General features: G+C 40.5%; 2 protein-coding genes across 2 annotated transcripts; one reads left to right on the top strand and one right to left on the bottom strand.

Annotated features, from left to right (window-relative positions):
- Positions 1 to 1,720: 1,720 nt before the first annotated feature.
- On the bottom strand, positions 1,721 to 9,008 carry LOC146642365 (B- and T-lymphocyte attenuator-like). The gene is made up of 6 exons (XM_085399387.1): positions 8,164 to 9,008; positions 5,213 to 5,533; positions 5,082 to 5,123; positions 4,882 to 5,004; positions 4,766 to 4,800; positions 1,721 to 4,687 (listed from the first exon to the last, which is right to left on the bottom strand). The coding sequence occupies exons 1-6, from the start codon at positions 8,261 to 8,263 to the stop codon at positions 4,361 to 4,363; spliced, it is 948 nt and encodes a 315-aa protein (XP_085255513.1). The 5' UTR covers positions 8,264 to 9,008; the 3' UTR covers positions 1,721 to 4,360.
- A 342-nt stretch (positions 9,009 to 9,350) lies between these two features.
- LOC146642364 (splicing factor U2AF 35 kDa subunit-like) lies at positions 9,351 to 22,023 on the top strand. The gene is made up of 8 exons (XM_085399388.1): positions 9,351 to 9,447; positions 11,631 to 11,718; positions 13,381 to 13,447; positions 18,511 to 18,560; positions 19,089 to 19,187; positions 19,286 to 19,419; positions 21,564 to 21,656; positions 21,745 to 22,023. Exons 1-8 carry the CDS (start codon positions 9,404 to 9,406, stop codon positions 21,851 to 21,853), a joined length of 684 nt encoding a protein of 227 aa, XP_085255514.1. The 5' UTR covers positions 9,351 to 9,403; the 3' UTR covers positions 21,854 to 22,023.
- Positions 22,024 to 22,434: the final 411 nt, after the last annotated feature.

Below are 22,434 nucleotides of genomic sequence, written 5' to 3'. Positions count from 1 at the left end.
ATTGCGGTTCCGGCTGTGCGGGATCATCTACGTCGCAGTCGGAGGATTTGGCGCCGGACCAAGGCGGCGCTGCTCCGGACCGTGTCTCAGACTCGCCGGGCTGCTGATCGGAGGAGAACGCCTGCGCCTCAATACACCGTGGGCCAACAGGTTTGGCTGTCCTCTGCGAATGTTCCTTTGAAGTGCGTGGCCAGGAAGCTTGCCCCTCGCTTCCTGGGTCCTTTCACCATCCAACGCATCATCAATCCTGTTTCTGTGAGGCTGCAATTACCGGCTTCTATGAGGATTCATCCTACGTTCCATGTTTCTCAACTGCAGCCAGTCTCTCACAGCCCGCTGTGCCCACCCGTGGAACCTCCTCCGCCCGCCCGGGTGGTGGACGGGGGTCCTGTCTATTCAGTCCGGCGGCTGCTGGATGTGCGCCGTCGTGGCCGAGGTTTCCAGTTTCTGGTGGACTGGGAGGGGTATGGCCCGGAGGAGCGCTCCTGGGTCTCGAGGGCCTTCATTGTGGACCCAGCGCTTATTGTGGATTTTTACAGGAGGCATCCTGACAAGCCTGGAGGACCGCCGGATGGCGTTCCTTGAGGGGGGGATACTGTTAGGAGGTGGTGGGTAGGTGTACTGTTGTTGTTTGGGTTTTGTTTTCCTTTTGGTTATAGGTAGGCGAGGCGGGGCTTGATGGCATTCCAACACACCTGCGACGCATCGGACGTCATCAGTGAGCGCTTTTAGGGAGCAGAGTCACGGACGTCTGGTGTCGGAGTATTATCGCTGTCACAAGTGGTAACGAGTTAGCACAGGCTGCATCTGTTGATTTTACGCTGTGGAGCTGTATGTTTTAAAGGATCCACGTTTCGCCTACTTTTCTTTGTCTTAGCCTGTTCCATCGCCTGCCCGCCTACCTAGGATTTTGTGTTGGCTATTCTGGATCCGCGACGGAGTGCTACGTACCATCAGGCGGCAATCACCGCAGCGGCTGTGGTTTGGGGTGGTCAAGTAAGCTCTCCAACTCTCTCCGTCCACTTGTGTTTAACGTTCGGCTATCAACGGTATGCCATAAACCCTGTTTTGTTCCCTGTTGTCAGGTAGCTCCGGTGCGTCTGCTACCTACCTGTATGCTTCGGCTCCATCTCATCGCCTCGGTGTTTTCCTGCTGGCACATTTTTATTTATCACTGTATATAGCCCTTTCCCTTGTAAATATTCCCCCTTACTCGTGTATATAAAAACTTGCATCACAAACTATTCTGCGTCCGTGTGTGTTTCTGCCACGTAATCCATCTGTGTAATCCAGCTAACCTAACAGAGTAATGTTTCATGGCAGACATTTAAGGAACCAGCTGTGAACTTGTGTAAAAACTGTATGTGCTCTGCATGTGACAGTGCATGATATGTGGTTGACTTTACTTCCTGCTTCTGATTAGGAGTGTCTTCGGATGCATACCAGAGTTACCAGAGTACCAGAGTTTATGGTTTGAAGGCAGAAACACTCAGTCTATATATACCACTTGAAACTTTGGGTATTAATCAGATTAAAACAAAAGCGTAGATTTTTTAAATTCATTTCTTTACAGGAAAAACAGGATGAGAATGAATCATTATAATCTTTTTTTTAAATCTAACAGATATGGAGAAAATATTATAGTTTTTACTTGCACAAAATGATTAATATTACATTTCTATTCCCAAAAGAATCACAATAAGTACAATAGCTCATTAGTCATTCATGTAGTCAGAAAGTCAGTGGATAGCTGATATGATACAGACAGATAACCATTACTGTTATCATAGGTAAGTTTCTCAAGAGTTAATTCAAGTCATGGATGTGCAACAGAAGAACATCACAGTGAGTGCATGACAAAAAACAAACAAACATTCAAATCAATACACACAATCATAAAAATCTCCAAAAATTTGTTTTGTACTACGACTTAACCTGACTACAGCTTCTGTGACACCTCTGTCTTAGAGGACAGTTTACTCATGTGTCATGCACACAAATACAGTGACAATAATCCTCAGAACAATGATCATCTCTCTCTCCCTGAGTTTGCTATACCTGTATATGGCTCTTAACCCACATCCCTGCAGAAGTTGTACATCTTTACAGATCTGGTCACAAATCTACATTTTTAGTATTTTAAAATGATGCATTAATATCCCAGCGCAGATATATTTTCAACAATTTTTACTGTAACACAAAAACAGTGGGAACCTAATTTTAGTAGCATGTTAATAAATATTTGGTAAACTAATGAGGAATAATGGCAGGATGATCGTGTATATAGAATTGAACTAAAATTCACTACAATGTGCACATTCCTGCTAATGAACTGACATGCTAACAGGAACAGTGCTGTTGTTTTACATCATTCTGACACAGCACTGGAGCTGCAGCACACAGGAGCAGTGTTGGTCAAGTTACTTGAAAAATGTAATCAGTAACTAATTACGGATTACTTCCCCAAAAAAGTAATCCCGTTACTTTACTGATTACTTATTTTCAAAAGTAATTAATTACTTAGTTACTTAGTTACTTTTAAAAAACACGATTTACAACCTGAATAGGTGATAAAGTATGGAAAGCAATAGATCTTTCAGTCCAATTCTACTTTTTCTGCATAATCCATCATACAAAATGTAATCAAATGGAAAAGTCTCTTTTTAAAAACTTGGTTTATTAGTTTTAACCTTTTAACTTTATGCATCAAGCAAAACTTTAATTATATGCAACATTCTCTGACTGGAAGAAATTTGTTTAACATTTAAACCTATTTTCTACACATTCCAGCACATAAAATAAAATATATTTTTGTTTACACTCACTCCTTCAAATAGATGCAAGTAAAACACGGCAGAAAATAAATAAAATCAAAGACTTGCGGTCCTGTTGCTATATTTTCACCTGTATAGCAGGAGTGGCGTAGGCGGAGGTTTGCCCTGGTGCAGGTGTGCCGCAGGCGGTCAGTTGAAGAATCCGTGAGTTTCTCTGTGAGTTTCCCATTATGTCGTAGCGCACTCGGTGCTTGCTTAGAAGTTTGGGGGGGGGGGGTGTTTCGCTGTAAAAAGAAGTTTTGTTCCCACACACAACGGACACTAATATTTTTGTCACTTTTTATGGAATCAAACTCAAAATAAGGTCAGTACTTCCACGCTTTAAACGCTGCACGCTCATACTCTCTCCTGCACTCAATATATTATCCATTGTTGATCTGCACACAGCTGTTTTCACGAATGTTGCACTCGCTTACGTCACTGTCATGAGACATTCTCGCAAAAAAATCACGGTTTTAGTAACGCAGTAACGCAGCGTTCCTACGGGAAAGTAACGGTGATCTAATTACCGTTTTTGCAATAGTAATCCCTTACGTAAAGTAAGGGATTACTATTGCCAAAAAGTACCTGAAAAAAGTAATCGATTACAGTAACGCGTTACAAGTAACAAGTAACGCGTTACTGCCCATCTCTGCACAGGAGTAACCTACAGAAATAAGTAATGCTGACTGATATTACCAGCTAGTTTGGTATTATTTTCAAGCCTTTACTTTTTGACATGCTGCTATGTTATTCCTGGTGTAAACTTGGACATTTTAACTACAAGGATTGACTTTTGTAGTCAACCTCAAGTGGACATTTGAGGAACTGCAGTTTTTGGCACCTCTGTCATTTTTCAGCCCTGGAGATGACTGCTTATGATGCCACATGACACAAAATGCTTCTATTAAGCACCATTTGAGGCAACAGCTTTGGTGTTAGAATCCCTAACAGCTTTAAATCTAAACACAATGTGATGTGTGTGCTCAGACCATACTCTTTGCAGTTTGCTTGGCACAGGTTGTATTTTATGGTTGATTGACGTTGTAGGTGTAATTTGCTAGGTACACTGGGTGGTATTGTCTGTGCTGAGACATTGTGCCCATATATATCAAACATGCTCTAACACAGCTCTTGTTAGTGTACCCATTGTAAGTGACATGACATCTGGTGAAGAATCTCAGCATAACTCTGCTAAATCCCAAACTGAGCAGAGGCATAATCAGCGAGAGTAAAAACACTTATGAAAGCTTGTAGGCTTTTAAATATTGACCAAAATGTGAGGGTGCTGATTCTGCTATTTAAATTATTAACAAGTCTTCAGGATCTCAGGTAAACAAGGTGTGATGGTCTGTGCGGTATAACTCAAAGATCAAAGAGCAGTTTTTACAGAAGTGATGAGTTGTGTTTTTGGTATCCACACTCTTTACTTCGAGTCTCTGCATTCCCTTCTAACTGTCCTTCAGGTCTCCTCTGGTGGAGTTACACCAGCTTCAGATATTCATCAGTTGTCCTCTAGTGTGATTTAGTCAAGCAGTTCTTAGTCTTTATGCCAAACGGATGGCTGCGTACTCTGAGGTCTCTTCCACCTCCATCCGTGGCCGATTAACCCGCTGAGGCAGCTCGTGGTTAAGAGCAGCATACACAACAGAGCCGCTCTCCTCCTCCACGGTGTTCCTCTGTCTCTCTCTGCCCACATGACTCGGCCCATAAGCCTGCTCATTATCTCTTGATAATCTAAACTCATTGGGCTGCCTTGGTGGAGTTTTCCTCTTGGTAGATCTCCGAGATGGTGCAGCATAGGGGCTTCCTCTCTGTGAGGGCTCCAAGCTGGGTTGAGGAAGAGGTCGCTCCACCATGGGGATCTGCATGTACTGGAAACATCCAAAAATGTTCGAGTTAAAATTATTGATGGAAAAAATGTGATAAGCTTGAAATATTTTATATCTTACCTGATTTTCAGCTTGACTGTCTTTCTTTGGCTTCCCTGCAGGATGGACAGTTTACATGTTTAGTATTCAGTACATCTGGTGATGTTTTATTTTGAAAAGGCGAGAGAACAGCTCACCTTTACAGCCTCGCATTGATATGACAGATATGATTATGACTATGATGACGAATGTGGCGATCCCAGCAGCAGAGTACACGTACGGCAACAAGGTTTCTGTATTGTCAGGAGCAGTCGTGCTGACTGCAAGAAAAACAGGTTTCAGTCAGTTTGGATTCAATAAAGCTACAACAACACACATTATATAAAACCTTTCTTACCTGTGAGATTATTCTGTGTAATAGTGGTAATTTCAGCATGATCTGTAAAAAAAAAAAACAACAGAGAAGCTGTCTGAGGTCTGAGTGAAGGTTTCTTAGAGAATTATAATTGGTGAAAAATCCACACTCACCATAGACATTGACAGTGATGGCATGACCCATACTCCCTCCACCTTGACACTGATACTGACCAGAGTCATGTCTGAGAATGTTCTGGAAGATCAAATAGAAGATCCATACTGATTTGTTTAAAGGTTTCAAATCTGTTTTAATGTGACTGTCACCGCTGACATTGACGGGGACAATAGCTTCCTCAACTTTATACCAGGTGACTGTTGTTGGTGAATCATTGCAAAAAAATACTGGGCAATTAATCCAAAGTTGTTGTCCAGCTGATGCATTATAAACTGTGTTGCGACGTACTCTAATTTCTGTAGAACAGTCAGAGTCACCTGCAGAAGAGAAATTATACCAAACACATAAAGAAGAACAATTAGAAATTAAGAAATGTTTGATGTTAATTTTAATTTAATTGAGAACATAAAGCAATATATTACACAAGAGACTGATCAAAGGTGTTTAGACAATACATTTATATAAAGACTGTTTAATTGAAGACTAATAAATATATAAACATATCCATCATATTGCAACAATAAGATCAAAGAAGTAAACATGAGGTATGACAAACAGTAAGAATGAAAAAAAAAAAGATTAAAAAGAAAAATCACTCAGTGACATTTATTTGATAATGAGTGGAAAAGTAATTTGCATGAACTCCAGCAGTTCAGCAAACTGTGAGTGAACCCGTCCTAACACAAAGGGAAACCTAAAGCCACGTGTATTAATTTAATGTATACCTTTTACTGTCAGATATTCCACTGCTCTTAAATACTGAGCTCACAGTCTCACTACAAGATCCACCAGCATGTGTCCCGGAGCTGTTTATCATATGACAGAAAAACTGGAAGTTTAAACTTCTGAGTTTTCAGGACAGCACCTATCATAACTGTCCTGTAGAAAACCTTTAAGAGATGATTTTGCTTTTCAAGTTTTACCAAAGAATATTATGTTAAGAGGGAGAATTTGAACCCAGAAGCTTCAGAGCAGTTTAAGAATGCCTGTGAATTTTTTTGAATTAATTATTAGACATTTTTACCGAGACAAGAATTTGATAATAATAGTTATGCTTTAAGTGAAGTCCATATAAACCTGTAATTGCAATTTATAAAAACATTACTTTTAGCTGCTGCTGTCCCACAGTGTTTCTGTCGTTTAACATTCACCATAAAAAAATCTTTTAGCAGGCGTGTGTTTAGGCAGAGTCCAGCATTATGGCAGACAAATATTTAGGTCCCACCTTCATGATTACTATTAATATTAGCACTGACAACTGTATCACCTTTAGACCACATTTAAAGACACCTTGTAGTAGACCAGAGTGACTATAGCAAGTAATCTGTAGAAAAAGGTGTTTTAATAAGCATTACTGTGAGGGGATATTTAGATTGTCAATTTTTTTAAATATGTGATTAAGACCATTGATACTTTTTAAACATTTTTTGAAACAGAAATTTTACAGGGATGTGAGGCTTCATTGGGCCCAGACGAGTATTGCATCATCGCAACAGGTGACCATGTCTGTGTTATCATTGTTTCTCCTCTTGTGTATTTACTACAGTATGTTTGTGATCATTGTCATGAGGGAAAATCCCTCTCTGAGCAATATTCTTGTGAACAGGAGTCTCTTAGTATTTTTATAAGAAATACTGCCACGTAAACAAATGTATTTAATTATCTACACCACACCCTTTATTCTTACGAAGCCTGATATCTGCCCATTCTGACGCCTCACACTGTGCGGTGTCTGTAGCGGGCCTGACCAGATCCACGTAAAACACAACAGATTTAATCTGAGCCACAGAAATATTTTGATTTCATTTAACTAAAGATTTTGAAGCCATTCATCAGCATTCTTTTTATCAGCGTTGGGCGAAGCTATTTTGTGTTTTATGAGCAGTTTATTTGTCACTTCATGTCTCGCCCACTCCAGTCTTTTTGTTGTGTGTCTTTCTGTTTGTCTAGACCATTGTTGACCTTTGGTTTTGGACAACATTGCTCTTCCTACTCCATTAAAACCACTGCTGTACATCTTGTGTCCTCTCTAGGAAGTTGCACAGTTTCATTTCTTACTTGTGTGGTCAATTCCTTTTGACACAGACCCACAAACACAGCCTCTCCCAGTCCACACAGTCTTTTTAACCTTATTCATAACTAAAAATTACAGCAGCTCTATTATGTCTGATTCACTGATGTTATACTTTTTGCTTCCTAATTTTCAACTGTGTTTCTTTTTAATGACGGCACACACAAGATTAAATACCTGACACTTCACTTTTAATATTTTAGTTATATTAAAGGAGTGCGCTCATTTGCGTATGTCACTATACTGGCTGTGAATAAAGTCACGTGCATCTTACGTTTCCCATGAGAAATTAAAAACAGGAAATTACACGGAGCTAGTATCTCCCCTGATCCAAACCATCACACACATAAAAAAGCACAAGGAACATAAAGTAGGCGATTAATTGAGCTCTGAGAATTTCTTTTTAATATATATGATCTTTTCCTCCTGTGCAAATTATTTCCATCAAGCTCCCACACGTAAGAAACCCTGCTGCTCTGGGAGAACAGAAGCAAAAGTTTTAGCATCTGAAACAGAAAGCTCTGCAGATGTTTAAAGGCAGGCTGTGCCATTTATGGCAGAATCTGCCTTCGATATCTGATACCACTGATAGTTTGAGTTTGAGATTTTGAGATCTAACTGAATTCTGCCTCTGATCTTTTTTTAAAGCTGCACGACTGGCAGCCACTTTTCACTCAAAAGTTACATCATATGTGGATGTGGCACTTTCCGGGTCACAACCTTTAAAAATATCAGGCCAACAGCTTTTATCAGATCATTTCCAGTACGATCGCAAACACTTTACTTCTCAGCCTGACTGCCTGAGAAGAGAAGAAAGCAAATATTCCACAAATACTGAGACGGCACAACACGATCTGTACAAAAACATCAACTTACTCTGAGCATTTAAGGTGAGGAGCAGCCCAACCAAGATGGACACATGGAGGATGGTCCAGCATCGATTAGCCCTCATGATGCTGAGAAAAGCTCCCGTCATTGTCCAGTAACAGCCAGCCCAAGGCAGTAATGTTCCTCCAAGCGCATTATTATGTGATAAACCCAAAAGAGAAACACTGATATGAAACTTGCTCCTTCCTCTTTCTGCTCACTCCTTTCCCCTTATCTCTGTCTCTCTCCCACCCTCTGTGTGATTGAAGCTGGGGTGTGTACACCAGTGGGTGGTCTTGCTTCTGCAAATCTTGCAAGTCAAATTCAGTGAAATATCTCAAAAACAGGGGGTTCCCACATGAGCCCTCTCTCGCGCACACTTTTCATTTCAGAGTCTTGTTTCGCTCTGTGAACCTGTGCACCTTCATCATCACTTCTGGGTAGAGTGTGTGGTTTACCTTCTTTAAGCTGACTTCCTTTCCCCTCTCCTTTCCTTTTAAGTTGCCGTCTGCCTCTCCTGCAAACTTGTGCGACCTTGTGCAGAGCACTGTGGTTTGAGCGGAGGGTGTACATTGCTCTGAAGAGGAGATGGGGACTTTGTGGCTTTAATGCCCACTCTGTTGACATGTGTGTGTGGTTGCTGTTTTGGTAAGACCATCAACCCGTGGACCCCTTATCTGTCAGTCAATCACCTTCAGTTGGGTTTTAATGGAGTCCTCTGGGAGGTTTCTGAAGATATAAATCACCCCAAAGATGTCAGGGTTGCTTTTTTATCTTTTGAATAGAAATATACTGTGGTTGGGAGCTTCACCTATACTTAAAAGTACACTGAGCTTTTTTTCTTTTGCCCATATCTCTCAGCTTTGGCCACCAGCATGTGGAAAAGTAGCTATCCACTTAAAAAAAATAATCTGGCTGTTTTATAAGTAAAAGTATAATTCTAATAGCCTACTTTGTAATGCTGCGTCCCAACTGGAAATAAATTTGCTTAATTTTTTCCAATTCTATATCTGGAAACTAGTCCTCATTTTGGTGGGGAATAACGTAAAACTACTTAATCAAAGGGGAATTTTCATGCTATTCGAGAAAATTAAAAAAATGGCACAGCGCTGTTCACCCGAGGAGGGAACTAATTTCTGAAACAACAGCGCTGTCAGCCGGCGGTACGGCTAAGTACAGGATGAAAACCATACGCAAGCGCCCACTCTTTACGTAATGACGTAACGAGGACGTTTCCGACGACCCGAAAATGGCGGAGTACCTGGCATCCATTTTCGGTACAGAGAAAGACAAGTAAGTTTTGAACAGTTTTCAGTCAGTTTTAAATATTATTCGTTCTTAAATTCGTATAAGATATCGCTTTTATGTAAAGTGTACTTGCAGTGGTTCTATTTTGCCGGCGGTGGGGCTTATTTTGTACCCACAGCTCAGCTGCATGTCCCAGTCAAGCTAACCTTAGCAGGAGGAAGCTAACGTTAAGCTAACGCTTTGAATGAAACTCATGCCCTGGCTACTTTGCAGCCTTTGCGTGCTGTTAGTTTGCGCCAAAACATTCAGTTGTTTTAAATGTTTCCAGTTTGTGCGTGCACAACTGGAGTGTATGTTAAGTGTATGTTAAAGAAATTTTCAAAGAGAAGAAGAAACCGCTAACGCGTGGCCCGCTCAGTTAAGAAGCTGATTAGCAGAGTACCTGTCTGGCTTGTATTGTTCCGCCCCACCGGTGGAGTGCAGCAGAAAGCATCTTCCACTATGTGCCTGCTGAAGTCTTAAAAGTAGCTTTAAGTTAGCTATACGTTTATGTACTGATGTGATGATTTCCACAAGTAGGATCTTTGGTTTCGTACGGGTGAAACACAACAGTGGTTGAGATACCCAAGCAGAGCCAGAAACGTACATCCATTTGTACTGTGCGTATTAAGAGGCTAGAATCAATGTAATTTAATTCCCGGACAAACTTTGATCAAGTATCGCGTTAATGAAAGATCAGTAAGTAGGCCAGCCGTAGCTGTAATGTTCACACGGTCTACTATGCGACTGATGTCTTTCAGTACTAGTAGTGAGCCCCGCAGTGCTTCATTGCTTCAGTCTTATATGAAAAAGACGTGACTTGGTGGTAATGATGGTGAAAAAAAGTTGTTCCTATACACCAAACAAATGAGTAACATGTATTTATTGTTCTTCTTACACATTCATTGTATAAGACAAAGTAATCCGTTACAGGTACTATTAGTGTTGCTGTTTGATGATCTCTTATTTACAGGAATGCGTGACTTGTCCCAAATAATTAAAAAACAACAACTGAAAATTGTTTAGAAAACTGTATTTACAAACAACAATGTACACATATTGTAGATGCTGGTTTTGACATAAGCTGCTACACATAATATATATATAATTTCAACAGATTTATGGGTCATAAAGTATAATTCCCAAATTCATTATAGTTGTTGATAACCCTGGTAACCTAAGCAGTTTATATAGTAAGTTTAGTCCATATTGCATCATTATATTAAGATTATCATTTGTATACAATCAACCAATTTCACAGAGAGCTATGAGTTGATTAAAATGCTTTTTAATAGTTAAAAGAAATGCAAAATATATGTTTTGGAAGTTTTTTGGTACCTTTTTTTTCTTCCCACATCTTTTCGAGTATGTATTAAATGTAAAACGCATAACACCTCTGCACCTGGTGTCTGCACTACTCTGACATTTCACATGTCCTAAATGAAGCAGACACAGACTTTCGTTTCCTGACTGGGTTTTGCCCTGACTTCCTCTGGGAGTGGATGAAGTTCCAACTTCTTGTATAACTATGACTCCCAAGGACCTGACGGTCATGGCCCTGATACTTTTGGATTTCATTCTGTAATGCACCCCTCCCTCCCATTTTAGACAGGCTATGTAAATCTGGTCTTTCTGTTTTGCAAGGAAGCGTCTGTGTTTTGTGGACTTAGCCAGACGTCAGGCCTGGTCTGGCAGCGACAGCACCTGCAGGACTAGAGCATCTACAACAAGTTATCGGGTTGTGAAGCGTAGTTAGTCTCATTTTCTAACTTTGTTGGCTTTATGGTCTTTAAAACCAGCCTCAGATGTTAACAAACCTTCAACCAAACCTTTGTATTTATCACAGTCATTTCATTCGTTATCTTACCAGTCGGAGTGTGCAGCATTGTGCTGTTTCTGTGCAGTGTTATGGGTGTGGTTGTGTTACTGTAGTGCAGCTACTGTTATTGTATGTTGCATCTGTAATAAAACAGTTATTGTCTATTGCTTATAAAGGTTATATCTCTACGCTCCGTATTAGGTTTTGTCTATAAACGGTTTAAGACCCATCACTGATGGTTCAGAACAAACAGGGTAGTTGCATTCTGCTTTTTCATTAGTTCTGTTAATATGTCAACATTCGTACACCTTAGCAACACCCAAGGTCAGATTCTAAATATGTGTGATAATGATTTTTCTTCTTTTTTCAGGGTCAATTGTTCCTTCTACTTTAAAATTGGAGCTTGCAGACATGGAGACCGCTGTTCGAGATTGCACAACAAACCAACCTTCAGCCAGGTGGGTATCCCAGCAAAGTACCTTTTTAAATTGATGACTTTATTGCATGAGGTCGACCACGAACCCTCAGCCCTGCAGTACACTGATAACCCAGTGTACCTCCTGACCCACTTAGGCTATGTTCACACTGCAGGCGAAAGCGCATCAAATCTGACTTTTTTGACCCTATGCGACCCATATCCGATCATGGTGTGACAGTGTTAACAGCACAAATCCGATATTTTCAAATCCGATCTGGGTCACTTTTGTATGTAGTACTGAATCCGATACATATCTGATGTTTTAGAAAGCGACTGCTGTTTGAATGGTCATGTCGCATTAAATCCGTCTTTTACGTCACTGACACAAGACAGACACCAATTATCAGTGCCCGAGAAGACATCGTGAACGCTTCCTGGCCATCCAGTGAAACTGCTGGGAAGACAACGTTGGAGAAACGTGAACATTTTATTTGTACTGTATAATCTGCAGATTCTGACAGACAACTATACTTTGAAGCACTGCTCCTCTCTAAAACAGCAATAAGGATAATTATCAGGCCATATGTAAATAACAAAATAACTTTATAACTTAAAGCAAAACTGGGAAACGTAAAGTCTGAAACAAGTGTTTATATTAAGGGCCATCAGTCGAACAACACTGTTTGGTCTGGGTCTAAACAGAGCGTGTTGTGTGTGACGTCTTCTTTTGCGCATGTAGGCCGCTTTGAGTGTTCACACTAGAGCGCGTTTGCTGTCACATTTTATTTGTAGTGTGAATAGCAGACAAAAAAAACGGATTTGATCAAAAAATCGGAATTGAACATTAAGACCTGCAGTTTGCCCTCTTGACTTAATGAGTTGCATGCCGTGGCCCTGAAGGATTTAGACACAAGAGCATAAAATTGCTCATATGCGCTCAAAGTCTTTGTGGTTTTAAAGTTATGTTAGGTTTGCATGGTGTGTGTAAAAAGTGAGGGTTTTTCTTGGCTCAAAATGAGCCTTTAGAAGTGGCTACGCTCATAAGCACAATTGGTCTGCATGCATAAAGCAATGAGTCTGTTACCCTAAAAAGTGTCTGTGAATTTTCCTGTTAAATGTATCCCATGCGTGAGTATATTTGATCTCTTTTACAAGAGAACTTGTCCTGGTTCTAGTGATTTTCATTCTGTGGGTGGGTGTAAATGTGAGAAAAGTGTTCTGGTCATTGTCCTGTTCATGTTATTCCAAACTCATGTGCTTTGTTTGTCTTTGCCTTAATGTGTCACTGACTTCTTGTTGATCATTTTCAGTGTGGGGTTTTTTTTTTTTCATTTGTTTTTTTTTTTGTGTGTGTGGTATTCAGTAACCTGTGTTTTGAAATTGGGAAAAAGTTGGTGCTTTATGTTATGTGAAGTATGTGAAGTTGCGTGAGGTAGGTTAACTGAGGTTACTGTGAGTGTGGGCTAAAATGTAGAGAGTGGGGAAGACATGGCAAACTTGCCGCAAACACACGGCCAGCCTACATTCCAGTGTAGTTTTACATTGACCCTAATATGTCACACTTATCACATTTCTTTTTCTTTTAAATGTGCTAAAGCATGATATTACTGACAGGCTCAAACTGAAGTCTTTGTTACCAGAAAAGGTTGAAAACCTGACACTCCTGGCTCACCAGATGCACTTTTTCTTGTTTTCTCCACAGACCATCTTGATTCAGAACATCTACCGCAATCCTCAGAACAGTGCGCAGACAGCCGACGCTTCTCGCTGTAAGTGAAACTTTCATCAGCAACGTTTTCTTGCTCTGTTTCCTAAAAGCACTGGTCCAATATAAAAGCACATCCAAGGGACTGCTTCAGCCTTCTTCACTGGAGAACTTGTTCGGACCCCATTATCTCCCACGAACCCCAACACAGTTGATGTGTAATATCTAACCCTGTGGTTCCCAAACTAGGAAGGCACAGTTATGAGAGTAATGGTCCAGCAGTGCTGAATAAAATGACACATGGGTCTCTGAAGCAAAGCGTGGACAGTACAACTGCCAAAAAGACCACAAAATATACTGAGGCATATCTCAGTCTCTGCTTCACCACAGTGTGTAATGAAAATGGACCACTGTGTCGTATAATGCTATGCCTCTTTTCCACTAGCACCTGCTGAACTTGGTTTCAGCTGTTTTACATTAAAACTGAGGACCACCTTAACATAGACATAGACATCGACATCGTTTTAGTAACGCGGCTCGAAACTCCCATGACGTTGTTTGCACGTGACACAAAGCAAACCTCGAGCTCCCTACGGATTCTGTCATCAGCCATCTCAAACACAACAACGTCTGCCACTTAAAAAAAAAAAAAAGTACCTCCTAACAGGCACTACCACCTAATGGAAAACCATAAAAATATAGTCGAGTAAATTATTCCACATTAAAAAATAAATAAACATGGTTATACTCAAAATAATGTGCAGTATATTAAAATGGGTTTCAACAGGGAGAATAACAAAAGTCTGCACTTTGTTGTTCAGTCAAAACAAGTTCAAACTTTTTAAATTACGTAGGCAGTTTTTAAATTGCTGCCTTGGTGGAGGTTTGTGCTTCCTGAGTACTTGTTGCTTCTTATTTGTTATTTTTCTTTAGGTTCACATGCTTAAATTGTATTTCTGTATTGATCACTAAAAAGCTGTTTGGAGTTTGTGAGAAAAAAGTGTGTATAAGATTGCATGTGAGGGGTGGCCTTGAAAAATGTTTTTATCTACTGATGGAGGCCCTGCAGAAAAAGTTTGGGAACCACTCGCCTAATACAAACAAACAAAAAAGCATGAACACCTGCTTCTGATGCCTCTGCTTTCACGTAACTCAGAATGCAGTAAACAACCGTCTGACCAGTGACACTAAAGCAAACAGTGCTTACAAACTGTGCTGATTATGGAAGAAATGAGATCAGTAAATATGTCGAGCCCAGTCTGGCAGAGCTGAAGCAGACCCTCTCATGCAGGTAGGTTGGTAATGGAGTCATAGGCTGCCTGTGGATTGAGAATTAGCTTGTCTATTTGTCTTTGGGCTCTGTGTTCAAACTACACATCCAGCTAGCTTTGACAGGCCTGTATTTGGTTTAATGTTGATAGACTGTCTTTTAATACACAGCTACTCTGTACTTGATAAATTAAAAAAACAAATAGAAATTTGTAGTACTTGAAGTGGAGCTATTATGCTTTTTCTTATAGTCTGTTATATATGTACTTTTAAATGTTGTCCAAAGTTTCAGATAATGTGAACGTGTGAGCATATGGACAAGTAGTGCCTGTGTGCCTTCAGACTACTCTGAATGCTCAGATTCTGAGAGTTTTTTTATACTCTTGGTTCTGTATGATGTCATAGAGAGATGGGTATAGAAACGCCTCCCACCTGCTGCTCTCGTTATGAGAGGAAGCTGATCAGAACAGTTTGCTTAAAGAGAGGGCAACAGGAGCCAAATCAGATAGATGTAGAAAGATGGTGAAATGGGCTTTTGTGCCAAAGCATGAATCACGCAGAACTACCCTAGTAGGAACCAAAAATTAAAAATTTGGAGCTTCAAGTGAGCATAATGGGTACTTGTGGTTAGAGCTGGGCGATAGAATGATAACGATATGTATCGCGATATAACTTTTACTCGATAGAGAAATTAAGCTATCGCGATAGACCTCGCCGCTCTTGTCCTCTTAAAAAAAAAAAAATAAAAAAAAAAAAGGTCAGCCAATCTAAATTAAGTAGCGCAGAGCCGAACCAATCACAGCCGTAGCGTCACGTCGCGTGACTTGTTACGTACAGCACAAGTGCCAAGCCGCACGTGTGTTTGTTTGGGAAGCAGCCAGCGGGTAATGGAGCCAGCGCGTAATGGAGGAAGTGGAGAGTGTGCCGACTAGAAAAATCAACCGAGCGTGACCGAAGAGAAAACAGATGATGGTTCCAACGCCAGAGAGATTGTCGAACGGAAGAGCCATAGAAGTTCCGTAGTGTGAAGGTACTTCGGCTATTTCAAGTCTGACAAAAAACAGAGTAGCGTGCACTGTAAATTGTGCCGAAAGCAAGTCTGGAAATACAATAAACTGGTGCATGCGTCACACTGTGCGCCACGTTATTGTTTCGGTGAAATGAATTTCTACAATACTGTTAATTCTACTCTCTGCAGTGTTTAAATGCTTACATATACACACAGTTACTGTCCGTCCACACATACGACTCGGTTCTGCTTCTATGCCCCAGCTTTGTTTACTTTTTCCCACCGAGGCTTCTAGACTTCTGATTGGCCAACATTTCTGCACGGTTAGGAATCTAGCGCCACCTGCTGCTTTGGCATGTTCATAGCAGCGTTTTCCTTCATTTCTGCCTTTATGTGTGGACGGGATTCTTTTTTAAAACGAAAACGGAAAATCTCCGTTTTCAAAAATACCCGTGTACGTGTGGACGTAGCCTCAGTCTCTGACTGGAAGCGCTAATTCGTCATTCGGCTTTTGTCAGACTAAAGTAACTGTTAAAACAGTTTGAAAAGCTAAGCTATACAACAAGGAGAGATTGAGAATTTCCTTTTAGTTCTCAGTTTATTTGATATTGACAAAAGTTAGTCAGTTTTGTCTGTTCTTCTGTAAAACAAACTAAGATTTATTTTTAGAATTAATATTTTGTTTCTAAGTGGAATTGACAATTTAGTAGTCTGTTTCGTTTGTTCTGTTTTGAAACTTAAACGCTTTAGCGGCTGCCTTTTGTGTAGTTTGCAATATTTGCCTTTATTTATCTGAAAAAGTCTCATGTTCCTTAAGTACATCTACCCTGTTGAACTTATTATGGGAAATAAATATTTAAATAAAAACAAGCTGCTGATTATTTCACATTTTACTTGTGAGCAACAGCACATTTAAATCTTACAAATATAGTTATTTGGCTTATATCGTGATAGATATCGTTATCGCCTGAAATGAAAAAAACATATCGTGATATGAAAAAATCTCATATCGCCCAGCTTTACTTGTGGTGGATTTAGAAGTAGAATGGGAGGCAGAGCCTTCAGCTTCCAGTTTGGAATCGTGTGACAGACAGTATCTCTACTTTCCTTTTTGATAAGTCATTTGGTTAGGGCTGGATCAGGTGACCCTGAATCCTTCCTGAGTTATACTGCAATAGGTCTAGGCTGCTGGGGGATTCCCATGATGCATTGAGTATTTCTTCTTCTTCTTTTTTCACTCCCTATGTGTTTATACACCTCTGCATTTAATTATTAGTTATTATTAATCTCTGGCTCTCTTCCACAGCGTGTCTTTGTCCCGTCTTCACTCGCTCATCCCCAACCGGTTGCAGCAGATTGCCGCCCCTCCCTGAGCCTGGTTCTGCCGGAGGTTTCTTCCTGTTAAAAGGGAGTTTTTCCTTCCCACTGTCGCCAAAGTGCTTGCTCATAGGGGGTCGTATGATTGTTGGGGTTATTTTCTGTTTTTTTTATTGTAGGGTCTTCACCTTACAATATAAAGCACTTTGAAGCAATCTGTTGTAATGATTGGGGGCTATATAAATAAAATTTAATTTTAATAATAGATCCACTTCAAAGAAAAATCCAAGTGAGGCTATAAATGTTTTAAAGAACAAGTTCAGATTATCCATTATTTTGAGGTGAATCTTTAATGAATGAATGAATCTTTAAGCAGAGTTTTCATCTAATGAATCAACTCAGAAACACTTTAAGAGACTAAACAGGTGTGATTGATGATCTGTTACCTCCAAAATTAAACTTTGAGTCAAGCAGTGTTCTTTTAGACCTTTATTAATATTACAGCCTTTTCATGATGAGCTAAAATATTCAAAAGCTACATTATACAGCGTGATTGTGCAGTCTTGCCTTCTTGTACCACAGATCTGCTATATTAAGGGGAAAAACAGCGGAGTGGTCTATTTTTTATTTTTTTATTTATTTTTTTGAGATTGTGCAAACGGGTGTAACCATCACATGATCAGCAGGAGCAATTTCACAACAGAAATTATCTAATAACATTGTTTTCCTCCCCAGCTCTGTATTCGGTTGGATTTATATCACAGCAGTTTACGTTTTGTATTTCAGACCATTTCCCTCTTGAACATTTACCTTCATAACCTTGAAAACTGCCCAGTCTGCTGATGCTTACACTGTAAGTTCTCCCTTCATCCGCAGGACCCTCCAGCACTGACTGCACTTAATTCATTATACCACACCTCCCCACATCAAATTTGGTCAAGTATAGAATTGTGTCCTCTGTACACACACACACACACACAGAGTTTTTGGGCCTCATGCTGTTTTGCATGTTTTCCAGGCCTAAACTCCAATTAGCCCAGTCAGTGTCATGCACTGATGTGCAAAGAGCAGCTTTTCTTTCACTTCCTTCATTTTCAAGATGTGATTAAACCAAAAAGCTATAATTAAAGTACTGTTTCTGGGTTTTCTACACTTAATGTTTTCATACTGAGTGCACAGTGATTGCTTCTGCATTACTGAAGCTGGCTTCTACTAGTGATGCCCCCGACTTAGTCAGGGGTTTGTCATTAAAATGCATATTTAATGTTAGGATCCCTGTGTACTCAGTGAACAGTTCTGTAAAGGTGGCAAAACACTGCAAGAAAAGTCATTTTAAAGTAAATCCACCAACCTGGAGAAGACTAAAGGGTTTTCTTGTTAAAGACAGTTTGTGTAGCATCTCCTTCAGAATCTTTACTTTATATTATTAACAGGGTTTAGCAAGATTTGATGTTGCTTAACATGGTCTGAGTTTTTAACCACCAGTGTCTGTCTAGCTTTGACATGACTGTCCCTTTTTGGGCGTTTTTTAGGTGCCGTCAGCGATGTGGAAATGCAGGAGCACTACGATGAGTTCTTTGAGGTGAGTGAACTTTTGTTTCTCCTTTGTGTCCCACGTGTGGCACTGTTGGACGTCATGAATGTGTTATCTGCATATTTCAGCCAAAAAGAGCAACTGGGGCAAGGTGTTATTGACAGTGTATTCATGAAGCAAGGATCTTTTATTGGTTTAGAGGGGCTGGTATTTGGCTAACTAATAACCCAATAAAAACTGATTGTGAGTTTATCATGTTCATAGGTTTTGAATATGAGATTTAAAAACAGTTTTTATAATATGTGTTGTAGAGATGATTGTTTGTAAAGGTTAATAATCCTTCTTAGTTGTTATATAACTTATTACTCACTGATTAAAAGCCACTCAGCATGACTCCACAATAATAGCATTACTTACTACTACATATTATTTACTACACAGTTTTTACATTACCGCCGCTTTGTACTTTGGTTAGTTTGTGTGGTAGGTTTTCCTGGTTATAAGAGGTGCAATATAAGAATAGAACTGGTTTGACAGGTTTCGATTGTGCCCCCCCCCCCCCAATATCCAACACAGGAGGTGTTCACAGAGATGGAGGAGAAGTATGGAGAAGTGGAGGAGATGAACGTCTGTGATAACTTAGGCGACCACCTCGTCGGCAATGTCTATGTTAAGGTCTGTTTTAGGATCTTGGTTTATTTAAACGGGGTTGAATTGTTATGATGAGCTTAAACCAGTAATTTCCTAAGTATGTGTGTGTCTTTTGGGTGTAGTTTCGTCACGAGGAGGATGCAGAGAAAGCCGTTATGGACCTTAACAACCGCTGGTTCAATGGCCAGCCCATCCACGCAGAACTCTCCCCAGTCACTGACTTCAGGGAAGCCTGCTGCCGTCAGTATGAAATGGGGTGAGTATTGTGAGAAAACGTGTTAGTGTTTAATGAAAGCATTTTACTGTATTTAATTAACCAGCTGACTAATAGACTATAGCAGCGGTCTCCAACCTTTTTAGCGCCACGGACCGGTTTATGCCCGACAATATTTTCACGGACTGGCCTTTACAACAAAATAAAATTAGTACCGGTACCGAAAGAAAGAAAATGTATTCATAACACATGTGAAAAGACCCAGGAAAACCAAGTAAACGATAACAAAATAACGCTCAAAACCGATAAAAACCCTGAACATTTCACACCTGAGCCTCAACTCTCGCGGCCCGGTACCAAACGACTCACGGACCGGTACCGGTCCGAGGCCCCGGGGTTGGGGACCGCTGGACTATAGGAAGGGAAAAAAAAGTTTTTTATCTAGAGCCAAACCACAACAACAGTTGCCCCAAGATGCTTCATATTGTAAGATAAAAACCCTATGATAATACAAGAAAACCTCTACAATTGGACAACCTCTATGAGTAAGCATTTGGTGAACGTGGGAGGGAAAACTCCCTTTTAACAGGAAGAAACCTCTGGCAGAACTGGAGGGGCGGGGCTGTAGTGAGTAAAAAAAGGAGTAGAGGTTAAACTTTCTTAAAACAAATACTGCATGTGCATTTAAGAGAATTTTGTCACTTTGTACTATGTGTAACATCGTATGCTCACAGTGTCACATTAGTTTGCTGTTAATGCTGGCACTATCGGCCTCTTTAATGCTTGAAAGGTTATATACAGGGGTGCACATAAGTGGTCTGCAGGTGCGCTGTCAAAATAAAAAACGCGCACTAGATAAGAAGTTGTCCACTAGAGTGGGATTTTCACGGCATATTCTGCACCACATCGCTGTGCGTTCATCATTTGTTTGAAGCCAGCTCACCTCCTGCAACCACTTTTCCAAGAATACGCACTCCTTTTGCGCTTTGGACTCCTGACATTTCTTTGGAGGTGGAGGAACACCAAAGTAATTGCTTAAAGGAGCCTGCTTCTTTGACTTCTTTAAGAGTTCTAAACAAATCTGTCCTCCTCCAGAAAATCTTATGTACGCAAACGCGTGTTGCAACTTCTTAGCTGGTGTGCGTCTTGTTTTATTTTGAAGGCGCATATACAAATACAGGCCAGGCCATTTACTTAGACAGTCTACAAGATAATGTAGACAGTGTCATCCTGCCGCTGATGGATAGATGACAGAGCCTCACTGTTCACCCTGGAGCCAATGCTTGTCTACCAATCAAGGATGCTAGCCTCAGGATGCAGCACTCGAAGCAACTGTAATGGGCCTGTCTCCCTGAGTGTAAAACAATCACATTTAACTAAAAGGACAGCATCAGCTGACACGATGATGGCACAGAGCAAAGGAGAAGCGTGCACATGTAGTTACACTCTGTCCTTGGTCAGTGATAGGGTCTTTGCGATCTTTTCCTTTACAAGTCCCTCTGTGATTTTTTTTTTTTTTTTTTTTTTTCCATTGGATCAACGGGGTTGTTTGCTCTCCCTCAACTCTGGAGGCAGATAAAGATTAGGTGTTCTGCTTGGTGGGTTGGCAGGGCTCCTCAGAATGTGCGACTATGAGCCAACTTTTCCTCGTGGCACAGATCTACAAAATGCAAGGCCAGCAACGTTAACCCTTCACATCCTGTTTTCCTGTGTTACATACTGCCAAGCTAAGTCACATTGTTTCACACTCTAAACCGGTGACTGTTATTCATGCATTTATTACATCACATCTGGCTTTATCGTTCACTTGTTTATGCAGAAACTCTAGAATGGCGTACTCTCACATCACACAGTTGCTGATCCAGCTCCCTGATGAATCCAGGGTCCATTTTAAGATTCTGGGTTTGACTTCTAGAGCTTTTCATAGGCAAACATCAGCTTACATGAGCAAACTTTTAGATCCCTGAGTTCATGTGATCAGAGCCTGCTGGCTGAGTGTCTTGGGAACTCATCTTCTTTACGAAAACTAAAGGAGACAGTTTTGGGCTTCTGGAACACTCTCCTTCTGAGAGATCTGTGACTGGAACTTGATAATTTATATTCTGGTGTTTTGTTTGAAGCACTTTGTGATGTTTATGTAGAAAGGTGCAATAGAAATCAAACTTCACACACTTGCTTACTTACAGAGAGTGCACCCGAGGTGGCTTCTGCAACTTCATGCATCTGAAACCAATATCAAGGGAACTGAGGAGGGAGCTGTACGGCCGCCGCAGGAAAAGGTCCTGTAAAGCCCGAGAGCAAGACAACTGCTTTTGTGTATGGCTTTTAAATTTGAAAATAAATATCTTTTGCTCTCTTCTTTACCAGACACCGCTCACGCTCGCGCTCCCGGGAACGACGTTCCCGCTCCAGGGATCGACGGCGGGACCGCGAGAGGCGGAGGTCGAGGGATCGAGAACGCTCCGGAAGATTCTGAAAGTAGACGAGATGGACCCACCAAAATTCTCCCCCTAAAGCCCAACAGTGATGACAGTTATTTTGTTTTTTGTTTTTTTGTGAATTGTTGGAAGTGTTCTTTCTCTTATTCCCTTTTTTTTAAGACAAGCTTGTGCCGCTTTCTCAATAAAAAACAGATTTGTAACTGCATCTGCACCGCTTTTCTTCAAGACTCAATCCTATTCTAGGAAGGATTTTATTATGATTTATTATTACTCTGCTATATTTTTATACCAAAGCTGCTAACCAGAGACTAATTTTAAAGCTCCTTCGTAGTCTGTCAGACTGTAAACTTTCCTTCACACAGTCACTAACAGCGGACAACTGTTGCTGCATTTTTTTTCTGGTAAATGGCTGATGCAATGCTAACTAATCAGCCTGTTCTTTTACTAGTTCCCTTTTTTGACACTTCGCTTAAATTTGATGTGATAAATATTCTGGTAGTTTAAGAAGGGGAAAAAAACCCCCTCTAAATTAAGTAAGAAAAAATTATCTCCAGATAGATCTCAAATCTAAACTTATTTTGTCATAGTATTGATTGAGCAATTAAGATGGTGGGTT

This window comes from Rhamphochromis longiceps, linkage group LG23, assembly GCF_057381845.1.
Source record: "Rhamphochromis longiceps isolate RC_006_pf linkage group LG23, R_longiceps_female_GT1.1, whole genome shotgun sequence".
NCBI lineage: Eukaryota > Metazoa > Chordata > Actinopteri > Cichliformes > Cichlidae > Rhamphochromis > Rhamphochromis longiceps.
The sequence above is the reverse complement of the archived record's forward strand: the minus strand, read 5'-3'. Positions and strand labels throughout refer to the sequence as shown.